General features: G+C 38.9%; 1 protein-coding gene across 1 annotated transcript in view; it reads right to left on the bottom strand.

Annotated features, from left to right (window-relative positions):
• Positions 1 to 26,936, bottom strand: part of FMN2 (formin 2) — a 378,526-nt gene that overhangs the window by 235,461 nt on the left and 116,129 nt on the right. Inside the window, 2 exon segments of the mRNA XM_032242253.1 lie at positions 24,629 to 24,773; positions 26,422 to 26,936. The exon segment at positions 26,422 to 26,936 is cut by the window's right edge and continues 101 nt beyond it. Coding sequence (XP_032098144.1) covers positions 24,629 to 24,773; positions 26,422 to 26,936 — 660 coding nt within the window.

Raw genomic sequence — 26,936 nt, forward strand, 5'->3', positions numbered from 1 at the left:
AATTTGTATAATTGGTTTGCTAAAGCATAACTGGAGAAATACAGTAAGGAAGCTAGATTGTCATGAAGAGAATAACCCCTAGCTTCCTCAGGGATACAGGGAATACAGGAAGTTATCCTCAGCTGACTCAACATGATTCAATAGGTTTTCTAATTATAGCTAATCTGTGGGGAGGTTGATACGTGCATTTTTAGCTGGAGGGCGGTGATTACAGAAAGTTTTTACACATCTCCTAAAGCAGAAATCATGTGGTTATTGTCCAATATCACAATTATGGCAAACATGATACATGTCTCTTTGTGGTAGAAAAGAAACAGACATGCAAACTCAGACTGGATTTGGGCTAAAGAGACAAATCAGCATCTTCACACATAATGCTCAGGTGCACTCACCCTTCCAAGGCCTGTTTCCCTTTCTTCTACAATGGGTTTTCCCTTTTCTGGAAGATCTCTACACCCTTGATATCTTCTCCGACAGAAGTTCTGCCCACTGTGTAAAATTTCTTTGGCCCTTCTCACCTTTTTCTCCTCTTTTCAGGGGTCATCGGGAAGAAGGTAAGAATCATGGCGAGGGTAGGGGGGATGAGTGTCACCTGAGGAGGTTGTTAATGCAAAAAAAATTCAATAATTTGTTCGAATTTTTTCTGCCTTTTTTTTTTTTCTGCTTTGTCCCCCTAGAAAAACCAGCCAGCACTATGAACTAAAGGGAAGTCTGAATGGAATAGGTGGACAGGAATGAATTTAGACCTACGGCTATCTATGAATTTAAAATACCTTATCAGTTAAAAAGATCCAAGAAATAATGAATGCATGCCCTGCAAAAATCCTATCCCTCCCAAAATCCCTTTAATCCATCTGAAAGGCTGAATCACATCTGCCTGGGACTTTAAGGTAACTATGAAATACAGACCATCACTGCCAGTAGGTATTGCCAATAGCTATAAAGGATCGATTTCCAGAGTTTCCGGATCACTAAAATGGGCTATTTTGCTTGTTAAGGAGGGAGGAGGAAGTGTGCAATGTTTGAGTCAGTCTGCATCTTGCTTCTAGCTGTTCCTATGCACATATAGAAAGAGGAGAAATCTCATAGGCTGGTCTTATCCCTAATTAATAAATGAGGTGGTCCTTTTTTTTGTAAGATTTCTGTTTTGAGTTTTTCAGAATCAGTAACATCTTTCAAATGTGAATTTTTCTTTGAAACTTAGCATGAGTCTTCATCACAATCATACATCACTTCCTCTAGATGACTTCTGTAGAATTAAATTTAAAAATCAATAAAATAGTCTTAGCAAAAGAGATAGTTTTAAATGCTTTGAGACATAAATTTAAAAGGAAGATAGACCCGTATACAGTAGTTTTCTTTTTCTTTTTTTTTGAGATGAAGTCTCACTTTGTCATCCAGGCTAGAGTGCAATGGCATGATCTCGGCTCACTGCAACCACTGTCCACCTCCTGGGTTCAAGTGATTCTCCTGCCTCAGCCTCCTGAGTAGATTGGATAATAGGCGCCTGCCACCATGCCCGAATAATTTTTGTATTTTTAGTAGAGACGGGGTTTCACCATGTTGGTCAGGCTGGTCTTGAGCTCCTGACCTCAGGTGATCCACCCACCTTGACCTCCCAAAGTGCTGGGATTTCAGGCATGAGCCAACGCGCCCAGCCACCATACACAGTAGTTTTCTTATAATCTGAATTTATTAAGTGCCTGTTACATTGAATGAATGAATTTTTTAAAAGCGTGGGCAACAATAAACCACTGGAAATTTACAACAGCTTAATTTCAAAACTACAATGTTGATGTGAGTAAACACACAGAAAAGATAAAATAAACATCTGAGAAAAACAGCAAGGCCACAGTAAGATGAGTAAGACAGACAGTGAGGACATGACAGATTCAACAAAGTCCTGGGTGGCCTAGTGGGGGGAAAAATGTATAGTAGACTATTATAAGGAAGGAATGTCATGGTTATTAAAACAGGGCACTGAAATCTGTGAAACCATATTAGTAACCTCAAGAATGGCAAACACAACTTATTAAGTTGGATTAAGAAAAAAAGAAGACAAACTAAAAACAAACAAATTACTGTTTGGTATGAGTCATATGTTATAGATTCTTTTTAATATTGTGCATGCAATGCTGGTTGCCAAACATGAGATGCTAATTGTATCTGAATACAGAAAAGAGTACAGATTCTTGAACAATCTAAAATTTTAAGTGAAGAGGGACATATTCTTTCCTCTTAGAAACATCACAAGCTGACGTGGCCTGGATTTGCAAAAGTATGTAAGTATATGAAAAAAATATTTTTAAGGTTTTTAACTCCATAATGTTGCATAATTTCAAATTAAGAAAAAGAATGAACAAATGGAAGAGATACAGCAACATAAACGTTAAGATATTCATGACAGAGAATATAAGTAATACTATTATCTGAAAAAGTGAATAAAACATATAGAATATGTTACCAGGAAGGAAACCAAGCAATGAGGATAAATGAATTCAAGAAGTACCTACAAATGCTTTGGAGAACAGAGGAATTTTTAAAAGGGATAAACACAGAGGATGATCAGACCGGATAAATGTGACAAGAGGAATTCTCCAAAACCACTATTTCTAGCACTTGAAGACGTTTGTTGCATAACATAAACCCAAAGAAGCCCACCTTACGTAAGCTCTTTATGCTGTTTAGGTGGAAAAATCTCTCAAACTAAATCAAGTTTGAAAATGCAAACTACTGAATCGGTTCAAATCCAGTTATTATTTCAAGTCACCACTGTACCTACTACAAGCCCCTCCCAAATCACACCAGATTAAACACCACAGGCCCTCAAATTTCTATGTCTTCAAATCGCTATTGAGAAGCTGTGTTTTTCCTGCTAAATATACGATTCTAATTTAGCCAACGTTATAATTTGCTTTAAAATTGTGTATTTTACACTTACACCTGTTTCCTTTCTGTTTAACTTTTAGTCACCAAAATATTCAGAATAAACTGAAACCGCCTTGCCATCTGATTATCTTCTTCATCTGTGCTTTATAATGATCAGATTTTTCAATACAGCCAAGCTTTGTTCATATTGGAAGAAAAATAGAAAGATATATTTCCAATCACTTTAAAAGGAAAAAGCTTTGTTTTGGTCTTATATTTGGCATGTTTGTGTCATTTTGGGGAAGGCTTAATGTGGAATGCAAAGAGATGGTCAAATTCGAGAGGCTTTTGTTTTGTTTTCTTGTTTTTGTAATAGCTCTCTGTCTACCTGCTTCGTGTGTGGTAGCATTCAAAAGAAGGTTGGCATTACTGGAATAGGAAAGTTTCTACTTACAAAAGAACAGCCAAGTCAGTCTGGCATCTCTGGGGTAATACTGCAACCTAACTTTCAAAACAAGACAAGTTACTGTGTCTTTCCTTGCCAGTTCAAAGGATGGAGACCAGCTCAAAGCCAATTTCTATGGAACCTTGTGCCGCTCCAGACCATTGAAGAAAAGTTGATAATTTAAAAAGCACTCAGCTGCACGTGGATTTCCACTCAAATTCTAACTTCTAGTGGCGCCTGAAGAATATGCTAGTTTCTTTTTTCTGGCACTAGGAAAAGCAGGCAAAATTCCATCCTGATTATGAAAAGCTTTACTTAAAAGGATTAGGGTTGAGGTTAGGGTTAGGGTTACTTAAGTACCCAAAATGTTAGTAAAAGGGGCCACAAGTAAAAACACCAAGAGCATTGTACAGGACAGTATTAAAAGAAAAAAAGGAGTCATTCCGTACTATATTTATGGTTAAGAAACTTTAAAGAATGACCTATATATGTTTTGTAAAAAGTTTTAATGGCAGCATTAGAATCCATGTAGAGAAATATACAGAACTATACATAAAGATTACCCTATGGATAAACTAAAGAAGAGCCTCCCTTACATTCCTGCTAATATACATCTCAAAACAAAATGATTTTTATGGCTGTCTGGGAAAAAATGAGAAAAAGTATACTTAAATACTTTAGGTGGTGTCCAAGCTTTAGGTGACGTCAGCTCTTCCAGCCCTTCAACTTCATTTGCACTATTCTCTTTCTTTTATATAAGCTATTGGGGATTTTTTTTTTAATAAGACAGAGTCTGACTCTGTTGCCCAAGCCGGAGTGCCATGGCATGATCTTGGCTCATTGCAGCCTCGACTTCCTGGGCTTAAGCGATCCTCCCACCTCAGCCTCTCAAGTACCTGGGAGTAGGTGGGACTACAGGCACGTGCCGCCGCGCTCCACTAATTTTTGTATTTTTTGTAGAGACATAGTCTCACTATGTTTCCCAGGCTGGTCTCAAACTTCTGGGTTCAAGTGATCCTGCCATGTCGGCCTCCCAAAAGGCTGGAATTATTGGCATGAGCCATTGTGCTGGCTTCTCTCCTATAAACTTTTGGTTGGCAAGGTTTATACTACAGTTTCTTAAAATGTGTTTACTAAAACTTAATATTTTAAAGATAATTTTCTTACTTAAAATGTGTCAGCTCTGGACAGATAGCACAGATATTCACTCACTTTTAAACCTGGCACACTATCACATGAAACAATTCCACAGAGCCACCAACAGTCATTTTTTATAAAGAGTACACTGGTACCATAATTAGCAGCATGTTAAGTCCTAACTCTTCTAGGGAGGCATCATTAACTATGTCACCAAGAGATCAATACGTTTGGCTTCACTCTGTATATGAGCATAAAGGGCCAGTTATGTTGACCACCAAGAGAGCATCAAACATCACAGCATATGAGACAGCAAAGGAGAGTGATAAGGTGAGAAAGGGGGAAGGATGGTGGGGGCTGAAAGGGTACGGGCCAGTTTTAATTTGTACATTTAAATTTAGGTTCAATAATGCAAATCTCCTCTACCACACAGGTCTGTTCAATGTGTACATTAAAAACACTGAGGTCTTTAGATGTGGCTTTCAATACTCCTTCCTCCATGAGGACTTGATGGAAGAAAGAGTCTTCAAAACTTTCATCGAAATCAGCAATAAAACTAGTTTACAGTCAAATGGTAAAACAACAGTGGAGGTAATCTTCATAAACACAGCAAATCTGTCTCTGGGGGATTCCTGTGATTGTGTCCAAGAGTAGTCACTGGAAGGCCAAAGAGGATTTTCCCCTAAAGGGGTTTTAATTGTATTCCCAGAGCCCATACTCCTAAAGAGAAAAATCACAGTCCATATATCTTTGGTCTCTTCATCAAAAGCAAATTGAAAAGTTATACATGTCTCCTTCTGAGATTAATGAACTCTTGCCTATAAAACTATATTGTGCTTTACGTTAAAAACAGCTTACACTTCGTCATTTATTTTTAGAGGAAAAAAAGTTTATCTTAAGGTTTTTTGAGCTTGAAAACTATATTACTTATCCAGAAAATTATGGTCTGATATTATGATCATTCTACGGGTAACAAGTGCTACCAGAAAATTACTTTCTCATAAAAAATTTTTACTAGCAAATACATGTATAAATAGGCTAAGACTTGGAATTCTTATAGAAATTCAAATGGCTGCACCTGTTTTCATTCCACCAGCGGGCGTATGAGGGTTCCAATTTCTCTGCATCTTCACCATGCTATCTATGGCCTTTCTCTTTGATTGTAGCCATGTCTGCACATGTGAGGTGGTGTCGCACTGTGGTTTTGATTTTCACTTCCCTAATGCTAATAACGTTGAGTAGCATCCTTTTATGTGCTTATTCAACAGTGGTATACTTTTTTGGAGAAGTCTCTATTCAAACCTTTTGCCCATTTTTAAATCAGATTTTTCTTTATTGTTGTTGCTATTAAGTTGTAGGAGTTCTTTAGAATTCAAGATGTTAACCATTTATCAGATTTGTGACTTGCAAACATTTCCTCTCATTTTGTGGGTTGTCTTTTTAAATTTTTTTTGATGTACTGTTTGTAGATTCAAAATTGTTAATTTTGATGTAGTCCAATCTATTTTTTCTTTTGTCACATGTGGTTTTAGAGTCGTATCTAAGAAACCATTGCCTAACTTAATTATTCTGCAGATGCATATGCAGTTGTCCCAGCACCATTTGTTGAAATGACTATTCTTTCACCCTTGAAATGTCTTATCACTGTCAAAAATCAATAGACCATAAATGTAGCAATTGATTTCTGGACTCTCAAATATATTCCATTGACCCATATGTATATTCATAGGCCAGTACTACATTGTCTTAATTATTACCGTTTTGTAATAACTTTTGAAATCAGGATTCCAACTTTGTTCTTTTGCTAGATTGTTTTGGCTATTCTGAGATTTTTGATTTTTCACATGAATTTTCAAAATTAGCTTGTCTATTTTACTAAAAAAGAAAAATAAATGAGGTCGGGGGAGTGGTGGGGATGTTGCTAGCCACCGTGTTGAATCTGCAGGACAACTTGGCAAGTATCATCATCTTGGCAATATTAAGTCTTCCCATCCATAACCATGGCATGTTCCATTTATTTAGATCCCCCTGAACTTCTTTCATCTATGATTTCTAGATTCAGTGCAAAAATCCTGTACTTTTTTTTTAATCCATACTTCAGTATCTTATTCTTTTTAAAAATACTGCAACGGGAGTTGTTTTCCTAATTACATTTTCACAATGATAATTACTAATGTCTAGAAATACAACTAGATTCCTTGTTACAACTAATAGTTTCTTCTAGTGAATTCCTTAGGGTTCTTAACATGTAAGATCATGTCATCTGCAAAATGTTTTGCTTCTTCCATTCCAACGGGATACCATTTATTTCTTTCCTTTGCATACCTACCTTGACTAGAACCTCTAGCACACTGTTAAACAGAAGTGACAAGAATGAATGTCCTTGTCTTCTTCCTGAAAATCATCCAGTCTTCAATGTGAGCCCTGGGTTTTTCACAGATCAAGCTGTGGAAGCTCCCTTCTATTCGTATTTTTTTTCCAGTGTTTTTATCACCAAAGGGTGCAGGATTTGGCAAACACTGTTTCTGCAGCTACTGAAATGTTCATCGACTTTTGTCTTTTTTTCTTTTTTAGAGAGAGGGTCTCACTCTAACATCCAGGCAGGAGTACAGGGGCATGATCATAGCTCACTGCAGCCACAAAATATCACTTAAGTGAACTACGTAATTATACTATGTTTTGTGCAGATAAAAAATGATCTCAAATTACTACATCATTTAGTTTCAACTTGAACTTTCTTTACTATTTCTTGAAAGGCAGGTCTTTCAGCAACAAATTCTCTCAGTTTTTGCTAATCTGGAAACGTCTCTATTTTGTCTTCATTTTAGAAAACCACTTACTGGATGTAAGATGACTAGTTTACCAAACAGTGCTTAATTTCACTTGCAGCACTTTGAATGTCATCACACTGCCTTCTGGCCTTCACTAATTCTGATAAGTCTGCTGTTAATATTGTTGGGGTTCCCTTGTATGAGATGTTTTTTATTTCACTGCATTCACACTTTTTTATCTTTAGCTTTCAACAATTTGACTATAATGTAGTGGGTGTGGATCTCTTTGTGTTTATCTACAGGGAATTCATTGAACTTCTTGGATGTATATATTAATGTTTTTCATAAAGTTGAGAAGTTTTCACTCATACATATTCAAATATTTTTCTGCTCCTTTTCTCTCTCCTCTCCTTTGGATATAGTTCACATATGTTAGTCCCTTAGTGGTGTCCCCCCCAATTTTCTGAGGCTGTGTCAGGTTTTTTTCATTCTTTTTTGTGTATGTTCTTCAGATCGTGTAATCTCTATTGATCTATCTTCAAGTCTGCTGATTATTTTCTTCTGTCACCAGAAATTGATTGCTAAATCACCTAGTAATTTTTTTCCCATTTTGGTAATTGTACTTTTAACTCCAGAATTCCTTTTAATGTCTATCTCTTTATTCATATTCCCTACTTGATGAAACAGCATCCTCATATCTTCTTTGATTTCTTAGAAATAGTTGCCTGGAGTTCTTTGAAGATATTTTAAACGGGTATTTTGAGTTCTTAAGTCTAACATCATGAATGATGTTTCTGTTGCCTGATTTCCTGTGTACAGGCCTCTCTTTCCTGTTCTCTGTATGACTTGCATTTGTTGTTGTTGAAAACTAGACATTGCAGGTATTATATTTTATGAACTCTAGATAATGATTTTCTCTTCTCTGCCCTAGAGCTTCTTGTATTTCTGGTTTGCTTATTTATTTGCTTAGTTACTTCACAAGACCCATTCAGTGAAGTCTATTTCTGGCAGAGTGTGCAGCTTGACATTCCTGCACACATTTTTTCTTCATGTTTTTAATCTTTCAGTCTGGCTACCTATGGGTCACCCCTGAATGGGCATCAGGCATTTATTAGTGAAAAACTGTTCTTAAGGGTAAAACCCTAAGGACCCAGGGGCCTTAATGACTGGGGCTGAGGGACGCCTGGGAGTCTGCTGTCACAGTTCAGGGAATTTATCGACTTTTTTTTCTACCATATTCATCTAGAAACTAGTAGCTGGGCTTTTCTCTCTCCAATCGCTCCTGTGAGGATACAGCCTTCGGCATGTACACAGCTTTCAGATGACCAGAGATGATTGTGATATCTTTAAGCCTGGTTTTTTAGGAATTGCACCTGTGTCAGAATAGCTTATTGTTTGGTCAGTGTTTGAACAGAGATATTGAAACTCACCAAAAATCCCATAGACTGACCTTTATGATAAACTAACAAACTGGTCTTTCAGGCAAGATGGCCGAATAGGAACAGCTCTGGTCTGCAACTCCCAGCAAGGTCAATGTAGAAGGCAGGTGATTTCTGCATTTGCAACTGAGGTACACAGCTCATCTCACTGGGACTGCTTAGACAGTAGGTGTAGCCCACAAAGGGTGAGCCAAAGCAGGGTGGGGCATCGCCTTAACCAGGAAGTGTGAGGGGTCAGGGAACTCCCTTCCCTAGCCAAGGGAGGCCATGAGGAACTGCGTCATGAGAAACTGTACACTCCAGGCCAGATATTATGCTTTTCCCACAGTCTTCACAACCTGCATACCAGGAGATTCCCTCTGGTGCCTACTCCTCCAGAGCCCTGGGTTTCAGACACAAAACTTGGTGGCCATTTGGGCAGACACTCAACCAGCTGCAGGAGTTTTTTGTCATACCACAGTGGCACCTGGAGCACGAGCAATACAGAACCATTCACTCCCCTGGAAAAAGGGCTGAAACCAGGGAGCCAAGTGGTCTAGCTCAGCAGATCCCACCCCCACAGAGCCCAGCAAGCTAAGATCCACTGGCTTGAAATTCTCGCTGCCAGCACAGCAGTCTGTAGTCAACCTGGGACACTCAGGCTTTGTTGGGGGAGGGGGGGCGCTTGAGTCAGCAGTAGTGTGAGGGGAAAACTGCAGGGAAGTTCAAACTGGGTGGAGCTACTGCAGCTCTGCAAAGCCACTGTAGCCAGACTACCCCTCTAGCTTCCTTCTCTCTGGGCAGGGCATCTCTAAAAGAAAGACAGCAGCCCCAGTCACGGGCTTATAGATAAAACTCCCATCTCCCTGGGACAGAGCACCTGGAAAAAGAGGCAGCTGTGGATGCAGCGTTAGAAGACTTAAACATTCCTGCCGGCTCTGAAGAGGCCAGTGGATCTCCCAGCAGAGTGCTCAGGCTTTGGTAAGAAACAGACTGCCTCTTCAAGTGGGTCCCTGACCCCCATGCCTCCTGACTGGGAGACACCTCCCATCAGGGGTCAACAGACACCTCATATAGAAGAGGTCTGGCTGGCATCCAGCAGGTGCCCTCTGGGATGAAGCTTCCAGGGGAAGGAACAGGCACCAATCTTTGCTGTTCTGCAGCTTCCACTGGGATACAGGCAAATGGTCTGGAGTGGACTTACAGCAAACTCCAGCAGACCTGCAGAAGAGGGGCCTGACAGCTAGAAGGAAAACTAGCAAACAGAAAGGAACAGAATCAACAGCAACCAAAAGGGTGTCCACACAGAAACTCCATCTGAGGCTTACCAACATCGAAGACCAAAGGTAGATAAATCCACAAAGATGAGGAAAAATCAGCACAAAAAAAGCTAAAAATTCCCAAAACCAGAACACCTCTTCTCCTCCAAGGGAACACAACTCCTCACCAGTAAGGGAACAAAGGAGTATGGAGAAGGAGTTTGACCAAGTAACAGAAGTAGGCTTCAGAAGGTAGGTAACAACAAACTCCTCCAAGCTAAAGAATCATGTTCCAACCCAATTCAAGGAAGCTAAGAACCTTGAAAAAAAAATTAGAGGAACTGCTAACTAGAATAACCAGTTTAGAGAAGAACATAAATTACCTGATGGATCAGAAAAGCACAACACAAGAACTTAATGCAGCATACACAAGTATCAATAGCTGAACCAATCAAGTGGAAGATAGAATATTCATGATTGAAGATCAACTAACGAAATAAACTGTGAAGACAAGATTAGAGAAAAAGGAATGAAAAGAAATGAACAAAACCTCCAAGGAATATGGGGTTATATGAAAGATCAAACTTACAATTGACAGTGTACCTGAAAGTGATGAGGAGAATGGAACCAAGTTGGAAAACACACTTCAGGATACTATCCAGGAGAACTTCCCCAACCTAGCAGGCCAGGCCAACATTCAAATTCAGGAAATACATAGAACACCACAAAAATACTCCTCAAGAAGAGCAACTCCAAAACACATAATTGTCAGATTCACCAAGGTTAAAATAAAGGAAAAAACATTAAGGGCGGCCAGAAAGGTCAGATTACCCACAAAGGGAAGCCCATCAGACTCACAGCAGATCTCTCTGCAGAAACCCTACAAGTCAGAAGAGAGTGGGGGCCGATATTCAACATTCTTAAAGAAAAGAATTTTCAACCCAGAATTTCATATCCAGCCAAGCTAAGCTTCATAAGTGAAGCAGAAATAAAATCCTTTACAGACAAGCAAATGCTGAGAGACTTTGTCACCACCAGGTCTGCCTTACAAGAGCTCCTAAAGGAAGCACTAACCAGATGGAAAAAAACAGTACCAGCCACTGCAAAAACATACCAAATTGTAAAGACCACCAATACTATGAAGAAACTGCACCAACTAATGGGCAAAATAACCAGCTACCATCATAATAACAGACATTAACCTTAACGATATTAACATCACACATAACAATATTAATCTTAAATGTAAATGGGCTAAATGCCAGAATTAAAAGACACAGACTGGCAAATTGGATAAGGAGTCAAGATCCATTAGTGTGCTCTATTCAGGAGACCCATTTCATGTGCAAAGACACACATAGGCTCAAAATAAAGGGATGGAGGAATATTTACCAACCAAATGGAAAGCAAAAAAAGCAGGGATTGCAATCCTAGTCACTGATAAAACAGACTTTAAGCCAACAAAGATCAAAAAAGACAAAGAAGGGCATTACATAATAATAAGGTGATCCATGTCACGAGAAAAGCTAACTATCCTAAATATATATGCACCCAACACAGGAGCACCCAGATTCATAAAGCAAGTTCTTAGAGACTTAAAAAGACTTAGATTCCCATGCAATAATAGTGGGAGACTTTAACACTCCACTGTCAATATTAGGCAGATCAATGAGACAAAAAATTAACCAGGAATTCAGGACTTGAACTCAGCTCTGACCAAGTGGACCTAACAAACATCTACAGAACTCTCCACCACAAATCCACAGAATATACATTCTTCTCAGGAACACATCACACTTATTCCAAAATTGGCCACTTAATTGGAAGTAAAACACTCCTCAGCAAATGCAAAAGAATAGAAATCATAACAGTCTCTCAGACCACAGTGAAATTAAATTAGAACTCAGGATTAAGAAACTCACTCAAAACCACACAACTACATGGAAACTGAACAACCTGCTCCTGAATGACTACTGGGTAAATAATGAAGTTAAGACAGAAATAAATAAGTTCTTTGAAACAAATGAGAACAAAGACACAACATACCAGAATCCCTAGGACACAGCCAAAGCAGTGTTTAGAGGGAAATTTATAGCACTAAATGCCCACAAGAGAAAGCATGAAGGAAGTAAAATCGACACCCTAACATCACAATTAAAAGAACTATAGAAGCAAGAGCAAACAAATTCAAAAGCTAGCAGAAGACAAGAAATAACTAAGATCAGAGCAGAGCTGAAGGAGATAGAGATACAAAAGACCATTCAAAAAAATCAATGCATCCAGGAGCTGGTTTTTTGAAAAGGTCAACAAAATAGATATACTGCTAGCAGACTAATAAAGAGGAAAACAGAAAAGAATCAAATAGACACAACAAAAAAATGATAAAGGGGATATCACCACTGCTCCCACAAAAATACAAACTACCATCAGAGAATAGTATAAACACCTCTATTCAAATAAACTAGAAAATCTGGAAAAAAATGGATATGCTCCTGGACACATACACCCTCCCAAAACTGAATCAGGAAGGAGTTGAATCCCTGAATAGACCAATAAGAAGTTCTGAAATTGAGGCAGGAATTAATAGCCTATCAACCACAAAAAGCCCGGAATCAAACGGATTCACAGCCCATTTCTACCAGAGGTACAAAAGGAGCTGGTACTATTCTTTCTGAAACGACTCCAAATAACAGAAAAAGAAGGACTCATCCCTAACTTATTTTATGAGGCCAGCATCATTCTGATACCAAAACCTGGCAGAGACACTACAAAAAAAGAAAATTACAGGCCAACATTCCTGACGAACATCGATGTGAAAATCCTCAATAAAATACTGGCAAACCAAATCCAGCAGCACATCAAAAAGCTTATCCACCAGGATCAAGTTGGCTTCATTCCTAAGATGCAAGGCTGATTCAACATACACAAATCAATAAATGTAATCCATCACATAAACAGAACCAATGACAAAAGTCACATGATTATCTCAACAGATGCAGAAAACACCTTTGATAAAATTCAACACCCTTCGTGCTAAAAACTCTCAATAAACCAGGTATAGATGGAACGTATCTCAAAATAATAAGCTATTTATGACAAACCCACAGCCAATATCATACTGAATGGGCAAAAACTGGAAGCATTCCTTTTGAAAACCAGCACAAGACAAGGATGCCTTCTCTCACCACTCCTATTCAATGTAGTATTGGAAGTTCTGGCCAGGGAAATCAGGCAAGAGAAAGAAATAAAGGGTATTCAAACAGGAAGAGAGGAAGTCAAATTGTCACGGTTTGCAGATAACACAATTGCATATTTAGAAAACTCCATCGTCTCAGCCCAAAATTTCCTTAAGCTGATAAGCAACTTCAGCATTCTCAGGATACAAAATCAATGTGCAAAAATCACAATCATTCCTATAAACTAATAATAGACAGAGAGCCAAATTATGGGTCAACTCTCATTCACAATTGCTACAAAGAAAATAAAATACCTAGGAATACAACTTACAAGAGATGTGAAGGACCTCTTCAAGAAGAACTATAAACCACTGCTCAAGGAAATAAGAGCGAACAAAAGGAATGGAAGAACATTCCATGGTCATGGGTGGAAGAATTAATACCATGAAAATGGCCATACTGCCCAAAGTAACTTATAGATTAAATGTCATCCCTTTCAAGCTGCCATTGACTTTCCTCACAGAATTAGAAAAAAATACATTAAATTTCATATGGAACCAAAAAAGAGCCCATATAGCAAAGACGAGCCTAAGCAAAAAGAAAAAAGCTAGAAGCATCACACTACCTGACTTCAAATTATACTACAAGGCTACAGTAACCAAAATAGCATGGTACTGGTACCAAAACAGGTACCTAGGCCAATGCAAAAGAACAGAGGCCTCAGAAATAATATCACACATCTACAACCATCTGATCTTTAAAAAACCTGACAAAAACAAGCAATGGGGAAAAGGTTCCCTATTTAATAAATGATGTTGGGAAAGCTAGCTAGTCATATGCAGAAAACTGAAATTTGATCCTTTCCTTACAACTTATACAAAAATTAACTCGAGACGGACTAAAGACTGAAATGTAAGACCTAAAACCATAAAAACCCTAGAAGAAAACCTAGGCAATACTATACAGCACATAGGTATGGACAAAGAATTCATGACTGAAATACTAAAAGCAATGGCAACAAAAGCCAAAATTGACAAATGGGACCTAATTAACCCAAAGAGCTTCTGCACAGCAAAAGAAACTATCATTAGAGTGAACAGGCAACCTACAGAATGAGAGAAAATTTTTGCAATCTATCCATCTGACAAAGAGCTAATATCCAGAATCTACAAAGAACTTAAATTTACAAGAAAAAAATAATCCCATCAAAAAGTGGGCAAAGGATATGAACAGACACTTCTCAAAAGGAGACATTTACGAGGCCAACAAGACATTTATGCAGTCAACAAACATGAAAAAAAGAGCATCATCACTCGTCATTAGAGAAATGCAAATCAAAACCACAATGAGATAAAATCTCACTCCAGTTAGAATAGCAATCGTTAAAAAGTCAGGAAACAACAGATGCTGGAGAGGATGTGGAGAAATAGAAACACCTTTACACTGTTAGTGAGTGTATAAATTAGTTCAATCATTGTGAAAGATAGTGTGGTGATTCCTCAAGGATCTAGAACCAGAAATACCATTTGACCCAGCAATCCCATTACTGTACCGGGTATACACCCAAAGGATTATAAATCATTCTACTATAAAGACATATGCATACGTATGTTTATTGCATCACTGTTCACAGTAGCAAAGACTTGGAACCAACCCAAATGCCCATCAATGATAGGCTGGATTTAAAAAAATGTGGCACATATACACCATGGAATACTACACAGCCATAAAAAAGGATGAGTTGATATCCTTTGCAGGGACATGGATGAAGCTGGAAACCATCATTCTTAGCAAACTAACATAAGAAGAGAAAACCAAACCCCACATGTTCTCACTCATAAGTGGGAGTTGAACAATGAAACACATGGACACAGGAGGGATCCTGTCAGTGGGTGAGGGTATAGGCGAGGGATAGCAGGAGAAGTAGCTAATGTAGATGACAAGTTGATGGGTGCAGCAAACCACCGTGGCATGTGTATACCTAGTAACAAACTTGAACATTCTTCACATGTATCTCAGAACTTAAAGTATAATAATAATTTTTAAAAGACAAACATAGAAATTGACCATCTAGTCTTAATATTTGAAACACATTTTTTTTTCTCAGTTCCTTCCTCAGAAAAGCACTTTCAGGCCTCTAAAAAGTATCAAAGAACTAAACTCACCAGCTCACCACACCAGACCCCCTCATTCACCTGTTTGCTTCCTTGCCACTCGCTAGTTCTTGTTTTCTTACACATTGTTACTTTTCTCCCCTGCTATATAAACCCCCAGTTTTAGTCAGTCTGGGAGATGGATTTGAGACTGAGCTCCCATCTCCTTGGCTGCAGCAACCGATTAAAGCCTTCTTCATTGGCAATACTTGTCATCTCAGTGATTGGCTTTCTGTGCAGCAAGCAGCAGGAACTAGACTGAACCCCTGGTGTTTCAGTAACACAGTATGTTTAAGATGCATATCAGTGAAGCTTCCACTTGGTTTTGATGGATCTGTATAAGGTTAGGGAATGCTCTGATGGGTGCACTACATCTTGCTCGGTTTGCTCTTGGGTGGGTGCAGCTTAGCAGGTGTATATGCTCCTTCCCAACTTCCACAGTTAATGGTGATCCCTAAAGGGCCCTTCTCAAAAGTCTCTTTCACAGTTCTCCATACTTGCCTGCTATAAAGCTTCTCCAACATGAGACTGAAGAAATTAGAAATGTCAGCATCCTGTCTCTCCTAGAGAAATCATAGCCATAGACAGAGTTGCAGAGAAAGAGAGAGAACTACAGTCTTCTTGGCCACTCATGTCCAGAGTAGAGCAGAGTTGGGGGTGGCTGGTAATGGAGTAGGTTATGGCTCAACTGTCAGAGACTCTTGCTGTTCTGAGTTTTAGCAGATTTTCTTGAATGACTGTTTCTCCATTTCCTGTGTGCCTTTAGGACAGTTTTCAGAGACTTTAAATGATTTTTCTGTTACAATTTTCACCAGTTAAATTGTTGTTTTACTGGGGAGAGGATCCACCAAGTTCCTCACTATCTAGAGAAGACTCTTTTCCAGACAACATGCTAAAGTAATAATTCAGATAGTTTCAAGTCACAAATTAATTTTAAAGATTCACAAATTAACATTTAACAAAAATAAAGGTGAAAGATTACAAATCCTCCATTTTGTTTTATGGGCATGGTGCCTCATGCTTGTATTCCCAGCACTTTGGGAAGCTGAGGCAGGAGGACTGCCTGATCCCAGGAGTACAAGACCAGCCTGGGCAACATGGCAAATCCCTATCCCTACAAAAAGTCACCCAGGCATGGTGACCCACACCTATAGTCCCAGCGGCTTGGGAGGCTGAGGTGAGAGGATTGCTTAAGCCATGATCATACCACGGTACTCCAGCCTGGGAGACAGAGTGAGACCTTGCATCAAAAAAAGAAAAGAATCTCCATTTTGAACACAGTTATGGTTTTGAAAAAGAAGGTTTATTTTTCAATTTTTAAAAAGTTTAAAATTAAAGGAACTAAAGACATAAATAAGAACTTCATCTATTTTTCTAAGGCTCAAACTTATGTCCTCAAATAACAGCAGCTCTTTTTCAGTTGAGGTCACACTAAGTTGACTGTGAATAATCTGACTAGTGTCACCACTAGCATCCTTCCTGGCAGGCAAAAGGTAGGACCTATCGTAACTGCAACTATGTATATCAAACAAGGAATAAAATCCTCCGTTGCTCTGGGATTACGGTATCCCAAATCCTGTTGCTGTCCTTGGTAAAAAAGCATACATTCTGCTGTTTCACATCATGACACCAAAATAAGCTTCAGGTCCAATTAATCTAAATTCAGTCCTCGCACTTACTTCTAATATGACAAACCTGAAGGCTGGGTAGGAGGATGAGAAGGAAACACACTGGCTAAGAGAAATGAACATAAATCGTCTACATTCACATTCTTAAAACTCTCAGACAGAAGCACACAGGGGAGGCCTGCTACAGTGACGACTGATTTATTCTCTCTTTAAATAAGCTGCAAGGAAACCTTTACTCATGGTGCTATTCTCAAAAATCATCCCTTAATCTTCTCTACATATCTAAACCAAATAAATTCTTCAAGGCCCATCTGGAGTCACGCCTCCTCCACACAGCCTTCATCCCAAGTCCAGCCTATATGTGCTGTTCAACTTCTGACCACCCACAGTCTGCACTATCTTTAGTACATAGCATGGAACCTGACGACTAATTCAAGTATAGTCACATGAATTACTCAAAACTGTCTCTCTTAGGTTGTTCCACAATAAATTTGCCCTCCAGAGAACCTCTGTGCCCTTTCTGGTATATTTAGCTCATTTCCTCTGCTGTACACTCTGCTGAAATGGATCAACTATGCTGCCACCAGATCAAAAAAGGGTGCAACAGTGAAAATACTCACTGTTTAGTTTCTCCACTGAAACTTAAGAGGGCTCTCTGCAATAAGGGCTCCACTCCACATTGGCTGTGCTGAGAAAACACTCTCCTATCATCTGCTCCAGAGAGAATATTTTTAAATTGATTTTAGAGATGAGATGAGGTCTTACCATGTTGCCTAGGCTGGAGGACAGTGACTATCAAAGACACAGTCATAGCACACTACAGCCCACCTTGTAGGTGTGTCTACAGGTGCATGCCACTGTGTCTGGCATTCCAAACAGCATTTATACGCTATTCTAGATTCTTTCTTCAATTCCTATGAATAATCAACAGAACATTCTAGTCATTAAAAATTAATACCCCAGCCGGGTGCAATCGCTCATGCCTGTAATCCCAGCACTTTGTGAGGCTGAGGCGGGCTGATCACGAGGTCAGGAATTCAAGACCAGCCTGGCCAATATAGTGAAATCCCGTCTCTACTAAAAACGGAGAAAAAAATTAGCCAGACATGGTAGCTAATGCTTGTAGTCCTAGCTACTTGGGAGGCTGGGGCAGAAGAATCACTTGAACCCGGGAGGCGGAGATTGCAGTGAGGCGAGATGATGCCACTGCATTCCAGCCTGGGCGACAGAGTGAAACCCCGTCTCAAAAAAAAAAAATTAATACCCCTTTCTTGTATATTTAGTCCAACAGAATCTTGATATCACGGTATATGAATATAAAATCCAAAAGAATTTACCTTCCACACTATGATTAAATTGTATGCAATTCCAAGTCTTGATTACCCAAATATAATTTCCCTAATATATAATCTAGCAAGGAGAAGGATCATTAGCTTAATTAATTTCCTTTATATTAGCTGGTGGATTTGTGCTATTTTTTATTTTTAGTCATTTACTTAGAAGAATAAAAACAATATTATTGGCTAAAAGAAAATTTAAAAATAGAGGTTAATACGATTGCATTCCTTAAATTGATTGGGTATGCTCTACAAATAGTTATAGAAATAGCATCCACAAAAAAAAAAATAATAAATCTTTCAACATCTTAAACAAATCCAGATTCCACAAAACCTATGTTTGTCTAATTATAGTTTTGTATTTTGATGTGGTTTTCTATGTAAATATATTTTTAAGGCTTGAAATAGAAATGCATTCTATTAAAAGCAGATGTTAAAGTTACAAAGTACGGAATGTTTATTGTGTATCCCCGAAACAAATCTAAATGGTCTTATTATAAGATATTTAGTGTTTCAGACATTATTTTGTGTCTTTGGTCATAAGACAAATAACTGTTCAAATCAACCAAAACATACCCTTGCTGACTACAACTGGAAAAATTAACACCAACACAAAACACTAGGCTTCTACAACTCAGATTATCATTCAGTCTGTCACTCTGTGGGCACTGAAATATCTACTGATTACGACAAAACAGTTTTTAATCTAAAAATTAATATCTGCAATAAATAAAACTGCAGCACAGATCACAGACAGACTATGTAGTCTCTTTTTCCTTTCATAGCGGCCAATAGCACAGCGGGCAGTAACTGAAGTATGGCATACACGTTCTCCTAAATTCCTCAACATAGCAGGAAGAAGCCTTTCATTGGCAATTACTGCTTCTCGTAAGAACACTTAGAGGTATTGTGCTATGTACTCCCATGTAAGAACAGCTGAATGATGAATGCTTCTTTTTCCATCATTATTACAAATTTTTACAACATTTTTAAAAAGTCCTTTTTAGGGGTTAAGTCATCAAGCACAATGGAAAGACTGAATGTGATACCAAGTATCTAATTCTTTAAAGTTAGTATCTGTAATAAATGTGAATTCCAACAAATCCTTTTATTACCTGCTCTTATAATAAGTAGTAGATTTAACTATCTATTTTCTAATCAGATTTCCAGAGGCTAAAGTCCAATGAATATCTAACTATTATAAATACTTATTCTCCCATCCTTTGGGCAAAGAATTTTAATCTGATAAACAGAAGAAACCCACAGAACGATTTCATTGTACTGCATTAAATGGTTAGACAAATGTCAGTTATGTACTTGTTAAAAAATAACAGATTCTTCTTATTCACTCTTGCTGACTTCCGTGTGCAAATTTACATTCTGGGTAGCGTGTTCCTTTACAGACCCTTTAAACATGATTAGATGTTATTTACCTATGGCATATTTTACAAAGATGATTCTTTTTGTACCATGGGATAAATGAAAGGTAGCATCACTTCACATTTGGCAAGGTTTAACCACAGTGGCTGTCTGCCTCTAACTTATATGCCACACACGCAAATGGATCTTATTTTTACTGCTTACAGAAGCTTACGTATTTAAATCTCACACCACTCAAACTTTTATTTAACTGGGCAGACATCATGTTGATGAAATCACAGATTATGTACTTGTCAAAATCTACTAAAATATTGGCCAGGCGCAATGGTTCATGCCTGTAATCCCAGCACTTTGGGAAGCTGAGATGGGCCGATCACCTGAGGTCAGGAGTTCAAGACCAGCCTGACTAACATGGTGAAACCCCATCTCTACTAAAAATATGAAAATTAGCCAGTCATGGGAGCCCACACCTGTAATCCCAGCTACTTTGGAGGCTGAGGCAGGGGAATCGCTTGAACCGGGGAGGGGGAGGTCGCAGTGAGCTGAGATTGCGCCACTGCACACCAACCTGGGCACAGAGCGAGACACCGTCTAAAAAAAAAAAAAGAAAAAGAAGTCTGCTAAAATATGGTAAAGGTTTTCAAAGTGTCTCACATACAATTTTTTTTATAACCACAGTCATTTAATATTATTATTATTATTATTTTATTTTTTTTTTTTTTGAGACGGAGTTTCGCTCTTGTTACCCAGGCTGGAGTGCAATGGCGCGATCTCGGCTCACCGCAACCTCCGCCTCCTGGGTTCAGGCAATTCTCCTGCCTCAGCCTCCTGGGTAGCTGGGATTACAGGCACGCGCCACCATGCCCAGCTAATTTTTTGTAGTTTTAGTAGAGACGGGGTTTAACCATGTTGGCCAGGATGGTCTTGATCTCTTGACCTCGTGATCCACCCGCCTCGGCCTCCCAAAGTGCTGGGATTACAGGCGTGAGCCACCGCGCCCGGCCCACAGTCATTTAAATACTGAACATATATGAAATACCAGTATGCATTCAAATTCTTTTTTCTTGAAGTATTTAATTCATTTTTTAAAGTATATATTCTGGTCTCCATATAAAATACTGTACTTACACTCATATAAAATGTTCTACATCCATAATTATCACTTAATTAGGAAGAGCAGAGGCTCTGCAGCCAGTTGGCTGGAGTTTCAACCTGAGCTCAGCCCCTTACCAGCTTGGAAACATTACTGAATTCCTCTACATCTCCTACCTGAAGTTTCTGTAACATGAACCATACTATGAACTGAGGCTAACGGTGCCAATCTCATAGGTTAGGAGCATTACATGAGTTGATGTAAGTAAAGTGCTAATAACAATAACTAGTACATGGTAAGTAATGAACACAATATGACTAGTGGTTTCCATGGTAATTGCTTTTGTAATAATTATTACTATTACCACTACTACGACTGTGTTTACCAAAATATATTTCCTTGTGACATCATCTGATACAAGATTAACCAGACACTAGGCAACACTTATTATCAAAATCATTCCAAAATAAATTCTCTCACTTTCCTGCTAATGAGCTCAGATTAAATTTTCTTTTCCTTTCTTTTTTTTTTTTTCCTGAGCCACGGTCTTACTCTGTCACCCTGGCTGGAGTGCAGTGGCATGATCACAGTTCACTGCAGCCTCAACCTCCCCGGGCTCAGGTGATCTTCCCATCTCAGCTTCCCAAGCAGCTGGGATGATAGCTGTGCACCACTGCACTCAGCTAATTTTTATATTTTTTATAGATTTCAGAATTTCACCATGTTTCCCAGGCTATTCTCCAACTCTTGGGCGTAAGCAGTCCACCTGCCTTGGCCTCCCAAAGTGCTAAGATTACAGGTCTGAGACACTGCACACAGCAGGTTAAACTTTATAGACTTTATTTGATCACCAAAGATCCTGAGGCAACTTAGGGTCATTACCAACATTAATAATCACTGAACTAACCTGGAAATAGGGAGGAGATTGGACTAAACGTTTACTGGCCCTACAGCCTTCCTTAAAAGTGGGCAGGTGTGTGAATACTTAAACATGAACAACATATGAGATCACTTTTTCTATTTTCCTCTTTATACCTTAAGAAACGGTGTTCTTCATTAGACAATTCTAACATGAAAGTGCCACACTCATTTGGTTAGGAAAAACTATGTCAAACTATAGTCTGATAAACTTCTTAGGATCTTCTCAACTAATCTTTTAATATTTCAAAATAAAAAAGGATAAATGAAGAAATCATCATAGAACAAACTTAAATTCATGCTCCATGAGCCAAATATAAAATGGTTTGTCTTAAGTTCTTTGGAGAAAAAAGGATTTGGAAATACAAGATATTCTTCATTTCTATTAGTCTGAGCATCCAGAGAAAATAACCCTCTTTCTCCTTATGCCAAACGGCAATGCATCCAGCTGAGGATTCTTCTACTATCACACTGAAAATGTCTCTGCCATGACAGTAAAAACAGCACGGGCACCTCATTAAATACCAGTGCATTCGACCACAGTCTTACTTTCAAGGAGAAGGCAGATGACAGAAAAATAATTTGGCTATTTTTAAATATTTAAACAAAAACAGAACTTCCAGCTTCCATTGTATATAAGAAGAATTGCTTGAAATACCTCCATAAACATATGCCATAGCATTAAAGGCTATTAATTTTACTGGGAATGAATCATAAGGTACCAAAATGTCTGGACATACAATCAGTGTACATTTCCCATAAAAAGGGGAACAATTTGCATGCATCCTGAAAATATACTTTCCTTAAACAAAATTTTAAATGTCTCAAGTAAATGGAATAGACAGATTTGTCTTCCAAATAAAATGAAGTTAAATAAAACAGTTTCTTCAGCAATCCGTCACTTTTTCTCTAACACACATTTAAAAAAATATTTTATCCCCTCAAAAACAGATCTGAAATACAGAGCTCAGCACCAAGACCCAGGCCAAGGAGTTGCTGAATAAGTTTATCTGGAGTCCTGATGGAGACTGTCCCATAAACCCTGTTTGAAGCTGAAGGTCAACAGTAGTGTCACTATCAATAAACAATGAGGACATTGGCAAAGTCTCTTACCTACAATTTATGAAATGCCTTCATGACAGAATGAGGAGATTATCTTAAGATGATGATGCTCAACACAGATGCACTGTTTATATGCAAAGAGAGCCCTTCATGCCAACTAGTTTAATTTGAAGTTTGATGATTTAGATGTAAATCATAGTTCAGTAAGCTAAAAACTTAATACTATATCAAATAGAGCCTGAAATCCTACAGCCTTGGGTATCCTGGGAGACTTCTTCCTTATCTGTGTTCTCTTAGCCACCCCCCCCCCCGCCAAAAAAAAGTGGCGCTGGGAATAGGGAGAGCGTGGCTCAATATTCTGAGTATTTAGCCCCTGGACAAGAGATGCTCCATGCCACATCTATACATTTGTCAGGTGACGTTCTAGCTGCCTGACGCTCCTCAACCAACATAAACCCCACCCATATTCATCTCCCAGACAGAATTCACATCTCTGACACAACCCAAAAGAAGCACTATGATGACTCAGCCTCAGTGTAGTATATGCAAATATACCATGGAAAAAGATGTCTAAAATACTTATCTCTGCCAGAGAAAACATGGTTTTCCATTACTCCTCCTAACATTGTCACCCTGGACTTCCTGACTATTATGAAATGAGTAAGTTTCTGGTTTTTAATCACTACTGGGCATAGCCACTGATATTTATAAAGTCCTCATCCCTTAGTAGTCTGGCTAATTTAATAAATATTTATTGAGTGCCTACAATGTGCCAGGTACCATCTCATTTACTACAGTTACTGATCTGAGGTCACCAGCAACAAGCTACAACGCATTAAACATTTCTAAAAGAATTTAACTGCATAATGTTTGGGTTTGCATTATTCTGAGATTAATAGCCAACTACAGGTCTCTGGGGTCTAACTGTCCCATTGAAATCTGTCTTCTCCTGGATGGATTTGGCAGCGTCTGTCTGGTGAAAATTGTCTGTTCTGAAATAAATATCAATGGAAACAACTCCAGGTCATGTGCCTAGCTACTACTTTCAGGTCAGTGGCAAAAATTCAAAGAATCACCCCACCTCCTAGAACTCCTTTGGGGCAGCTGGGCAAGAACACTGGGGATATCAGCCTCATTTTTCCCTATTTGCTTCCTAAGGCTGAGCCGCTTGCCATTCCTTTGCTTCCAAGTCCTCTTTTTTGCCACCCTGCAGAAGTTAAGAAATGTAGCCACTATTTCAGGCTAAAAATGGGCACCATTAGTAATTCTTTCTACCTGGAGTTCATTCCCGTGAGGTTTTACTCCACCTTCCAAATGACACCCTTGAGAAATTTATAACAACATCCTTTTGTGACAAATCCAGTGAATATATCAGCTGAAAAATTTTGCTTGGAAGTGTTTTTCTCGAAATGCACCATCTTTCTTTTTATGACTCAAAATGTCACACGTTAGATCAAAGAATCTAACATAAAATGGAGAGGTCAGAAATGGATACAAGGTTTCTCTTCCACATTTCAAGTACAGTTTGACTGTTTAACTGGATTCTAATGGCCTCCACTTCAGATAGAACGCGACAAAATACCAAACACATCAGTTACTAAGGATTGGATTTCTTGCCTGTTTTCCTTTGCCTACACTTCCCTTTCTTTCCATCCATAGGAGCACTCAGATGGATATAAATCAAGTGAAAATTTATTACTAGGCAACTAACTCTGGAGAGAAACAATGGCTGAGATTTTGGAAATATGTATTATGAAATTACAAATAAAAGTCAGAACATTATCACTGGATGGAGATCATTATGTGTTGTTCTATTTGAGCTAGTCTGTCTTAACCACATGTTCTAAAGTTCCAACCTCTGCTATCTGCCTAAGGTCCATGGAGGTTTACACAGCCCAAAAACTATTTCAAAGATTTCTCTAATGACAGTTCACACGTATGCCAGAAACACTGTCCAATTTCACAAAGCACAAAAATACTCACTTGTTTAGCCTTTGTCTTTGAGATGGTATCAGAGATAGGCTTCTTTCTCTCCTTTACAGCAGTTTTAGAAAATAATTCCTCAAATTCATGACAATCTATGGATGGCTCTTCAATTTTTTCCCAAATAAGTGAAGTACCGGAGTCTCTAAAATTAAGTAAAAGAACAATAAAACAGCCATCAAACCAAACTACCTCACAGTAAGCATAAACAGGAAGAAGCGGAGGGAGGAAGGCCAGCAGGAGGGAGGGAGAGAAAAAGAAGAAAGATAAGAAGGAAATAATGTTCTTTTTCTTTAAGACCACCATTTGTTTTTATCAACTTCATGAGAAAGTTAAAATACCATCCATGAATGAAATCTTTCCCTGGAAATAATTTCCAGGAACTCTCCGTCATCAGGTCACTGTATAAAAACGTAAAAGGAAAACCTATCCAAGCATGAGCTAGGGAGGCAAGAAATGCTTGCTGTCTCAAAATCCCAACTCGACTCATCAACTTTGCAGATTACTCATGGGTTAAAAAATACATATTTACAGGATGGCATCCTCGCCCTCCTACTGCCTCCCATCACCCCATTGTGACTTCTCAGTGACTGCAGATTCATGTAGTACCACTTGAAAAGTGTAAACACATTTTTTTTTAAAAGCAAAGCAACAACAAAACACAAGAACTTCCCCTATCTTATAGCTGGAGAAAATGTTTGGAGTACAGTTTAAAATGAATCATCCCCATAGGTAAGTGCCTGGTAACAACACAGCAGATGAGCTAAAAAATTAGAAGTCGTCAGAATACACAGATTCTTGCTCCCGATATGATTTAGTGAATACAAAAGTTCACATAAAAAATCAAAACGAACCTGGTAAATGCCCTGTTTCTAAATGCATGCCACATCACCCAAAGAAAATTCAAGACATCATGAAACGTTAGAACAAGGAAGGACAGTGAAGCTTAAAGTGTGCGTTTTTTTTTCCTACCACCTAAATATTCCACAGCCAAGCATCACAGCACTGTCTCAATGACTAGGAAACGGCTATAGACGATGCATGGATCTATCGAATGCCACCAGAATACCTGGTGGAAAGTTTTTTTTATGATGATCATTCTCAGTTATGATTTTATGACTTTGTACTGTGTTGCCAATGATCAATACAAGTGCCATGAAATTTTCAAAACTAAATTATTTCACACTTGGGGTGTGGTTACGTATATTTTTGTGTAGCATGTTTCCGAAGAAAGCCTGCAAGCTAGAACTGTAATGCAGGGCTGTGCATTTTACCCAAGTTTACCCAAGGATCTGATTTACATTTTTAAGCTGTTCGTCAGAAATGGAAACTTGAAGTAGTGAAAGCAAAGAGTAAATTCTTATATGGAAAACAATTTGGCTACAAATGCCTCTCTGCTTATCTGCCCTCATTCATTTTCCAGAGGGCATACAAGCAAAGTTTTACTGGAATTCAGGCATAAGTAGCAGACTTACAACTAGATAACAGACTATTATATGCTACGAAAAATATATCCCTCAACCTTTGAGATATGTCAATAACTATATAGACGGGTGTACCTACATCTCACACGCTGATACACATACGTATTTGTTTTATGCCTTTGGTACCTCTGGAAAAAAGCCTAAAGCTTTAAATAGCAAACTGCTTCACTATATACTGATGTAAACATCAACAGACAAGTTTTAGAGCAGTGCTCAAAAATACATGCATGGAAATTTTCCTGAATTTGAAGTAAACACTTCCCTAATACTGACATGTGCTGCGCAAAGATGAGCTCACTGTCGTGTTACCTTTTACTGTGTAGCTGAATTCTGGTCCAGTAAAGAGGCTTCATTGGTCGACAAGGCTCTATGGGCTGCTTCCTACTCCCTCTGTCCTGATTCATCCCTAATCCAAAGAAGCCAGTTGGCAATGGAGGAGGAAGAAATCCACACACTTGCGGTGTTGGTAAAGTGCTACTCCCGACTTGTGGGAGGAGTGGAGGGCCTGATGCAGGAAGCAGAGGGGGCGGAGGGATTCCTGGCCCAAGTGGAGGGGGTGGGGGAGCTGGAGCAGGTGGAATCCCCATACCTGGCAAGGGAGGAGGTGGGGGAATCCCCGTACCAGGTAGAGGGGGCGGAGGAGGTATTCCCACTCCAGGTAGAGGGGGTGCAGGGGGTGGAGGGGGTATTCCCGCTCCGGGTAGAGGGGGCGGAGGGGGTATTCCGGCTCCGGGTAGAGGGGGCGGAGGGGGTATTCCCGCTCCGGGTAGAGGGGGCGGAGGGGGTATTCCCGCTCCGGGTAGAGGGGGCGGAGGGGGTATTCC

Source organism: Sapajus apella, unplaced genomic scaffold, assembly GCF_009761245.1.
Source record: "Sapajus apella isolate SASKATOON/1434 unplaced genomic scaffold, GSC_monkey_1.0 scaffold49, whole genome shotgun sequence".
NCBI lineage: Eukaryota > Metazoa > Chordata > Mammalia > Primates > Cebidae > Sapajus > Sapajus apella.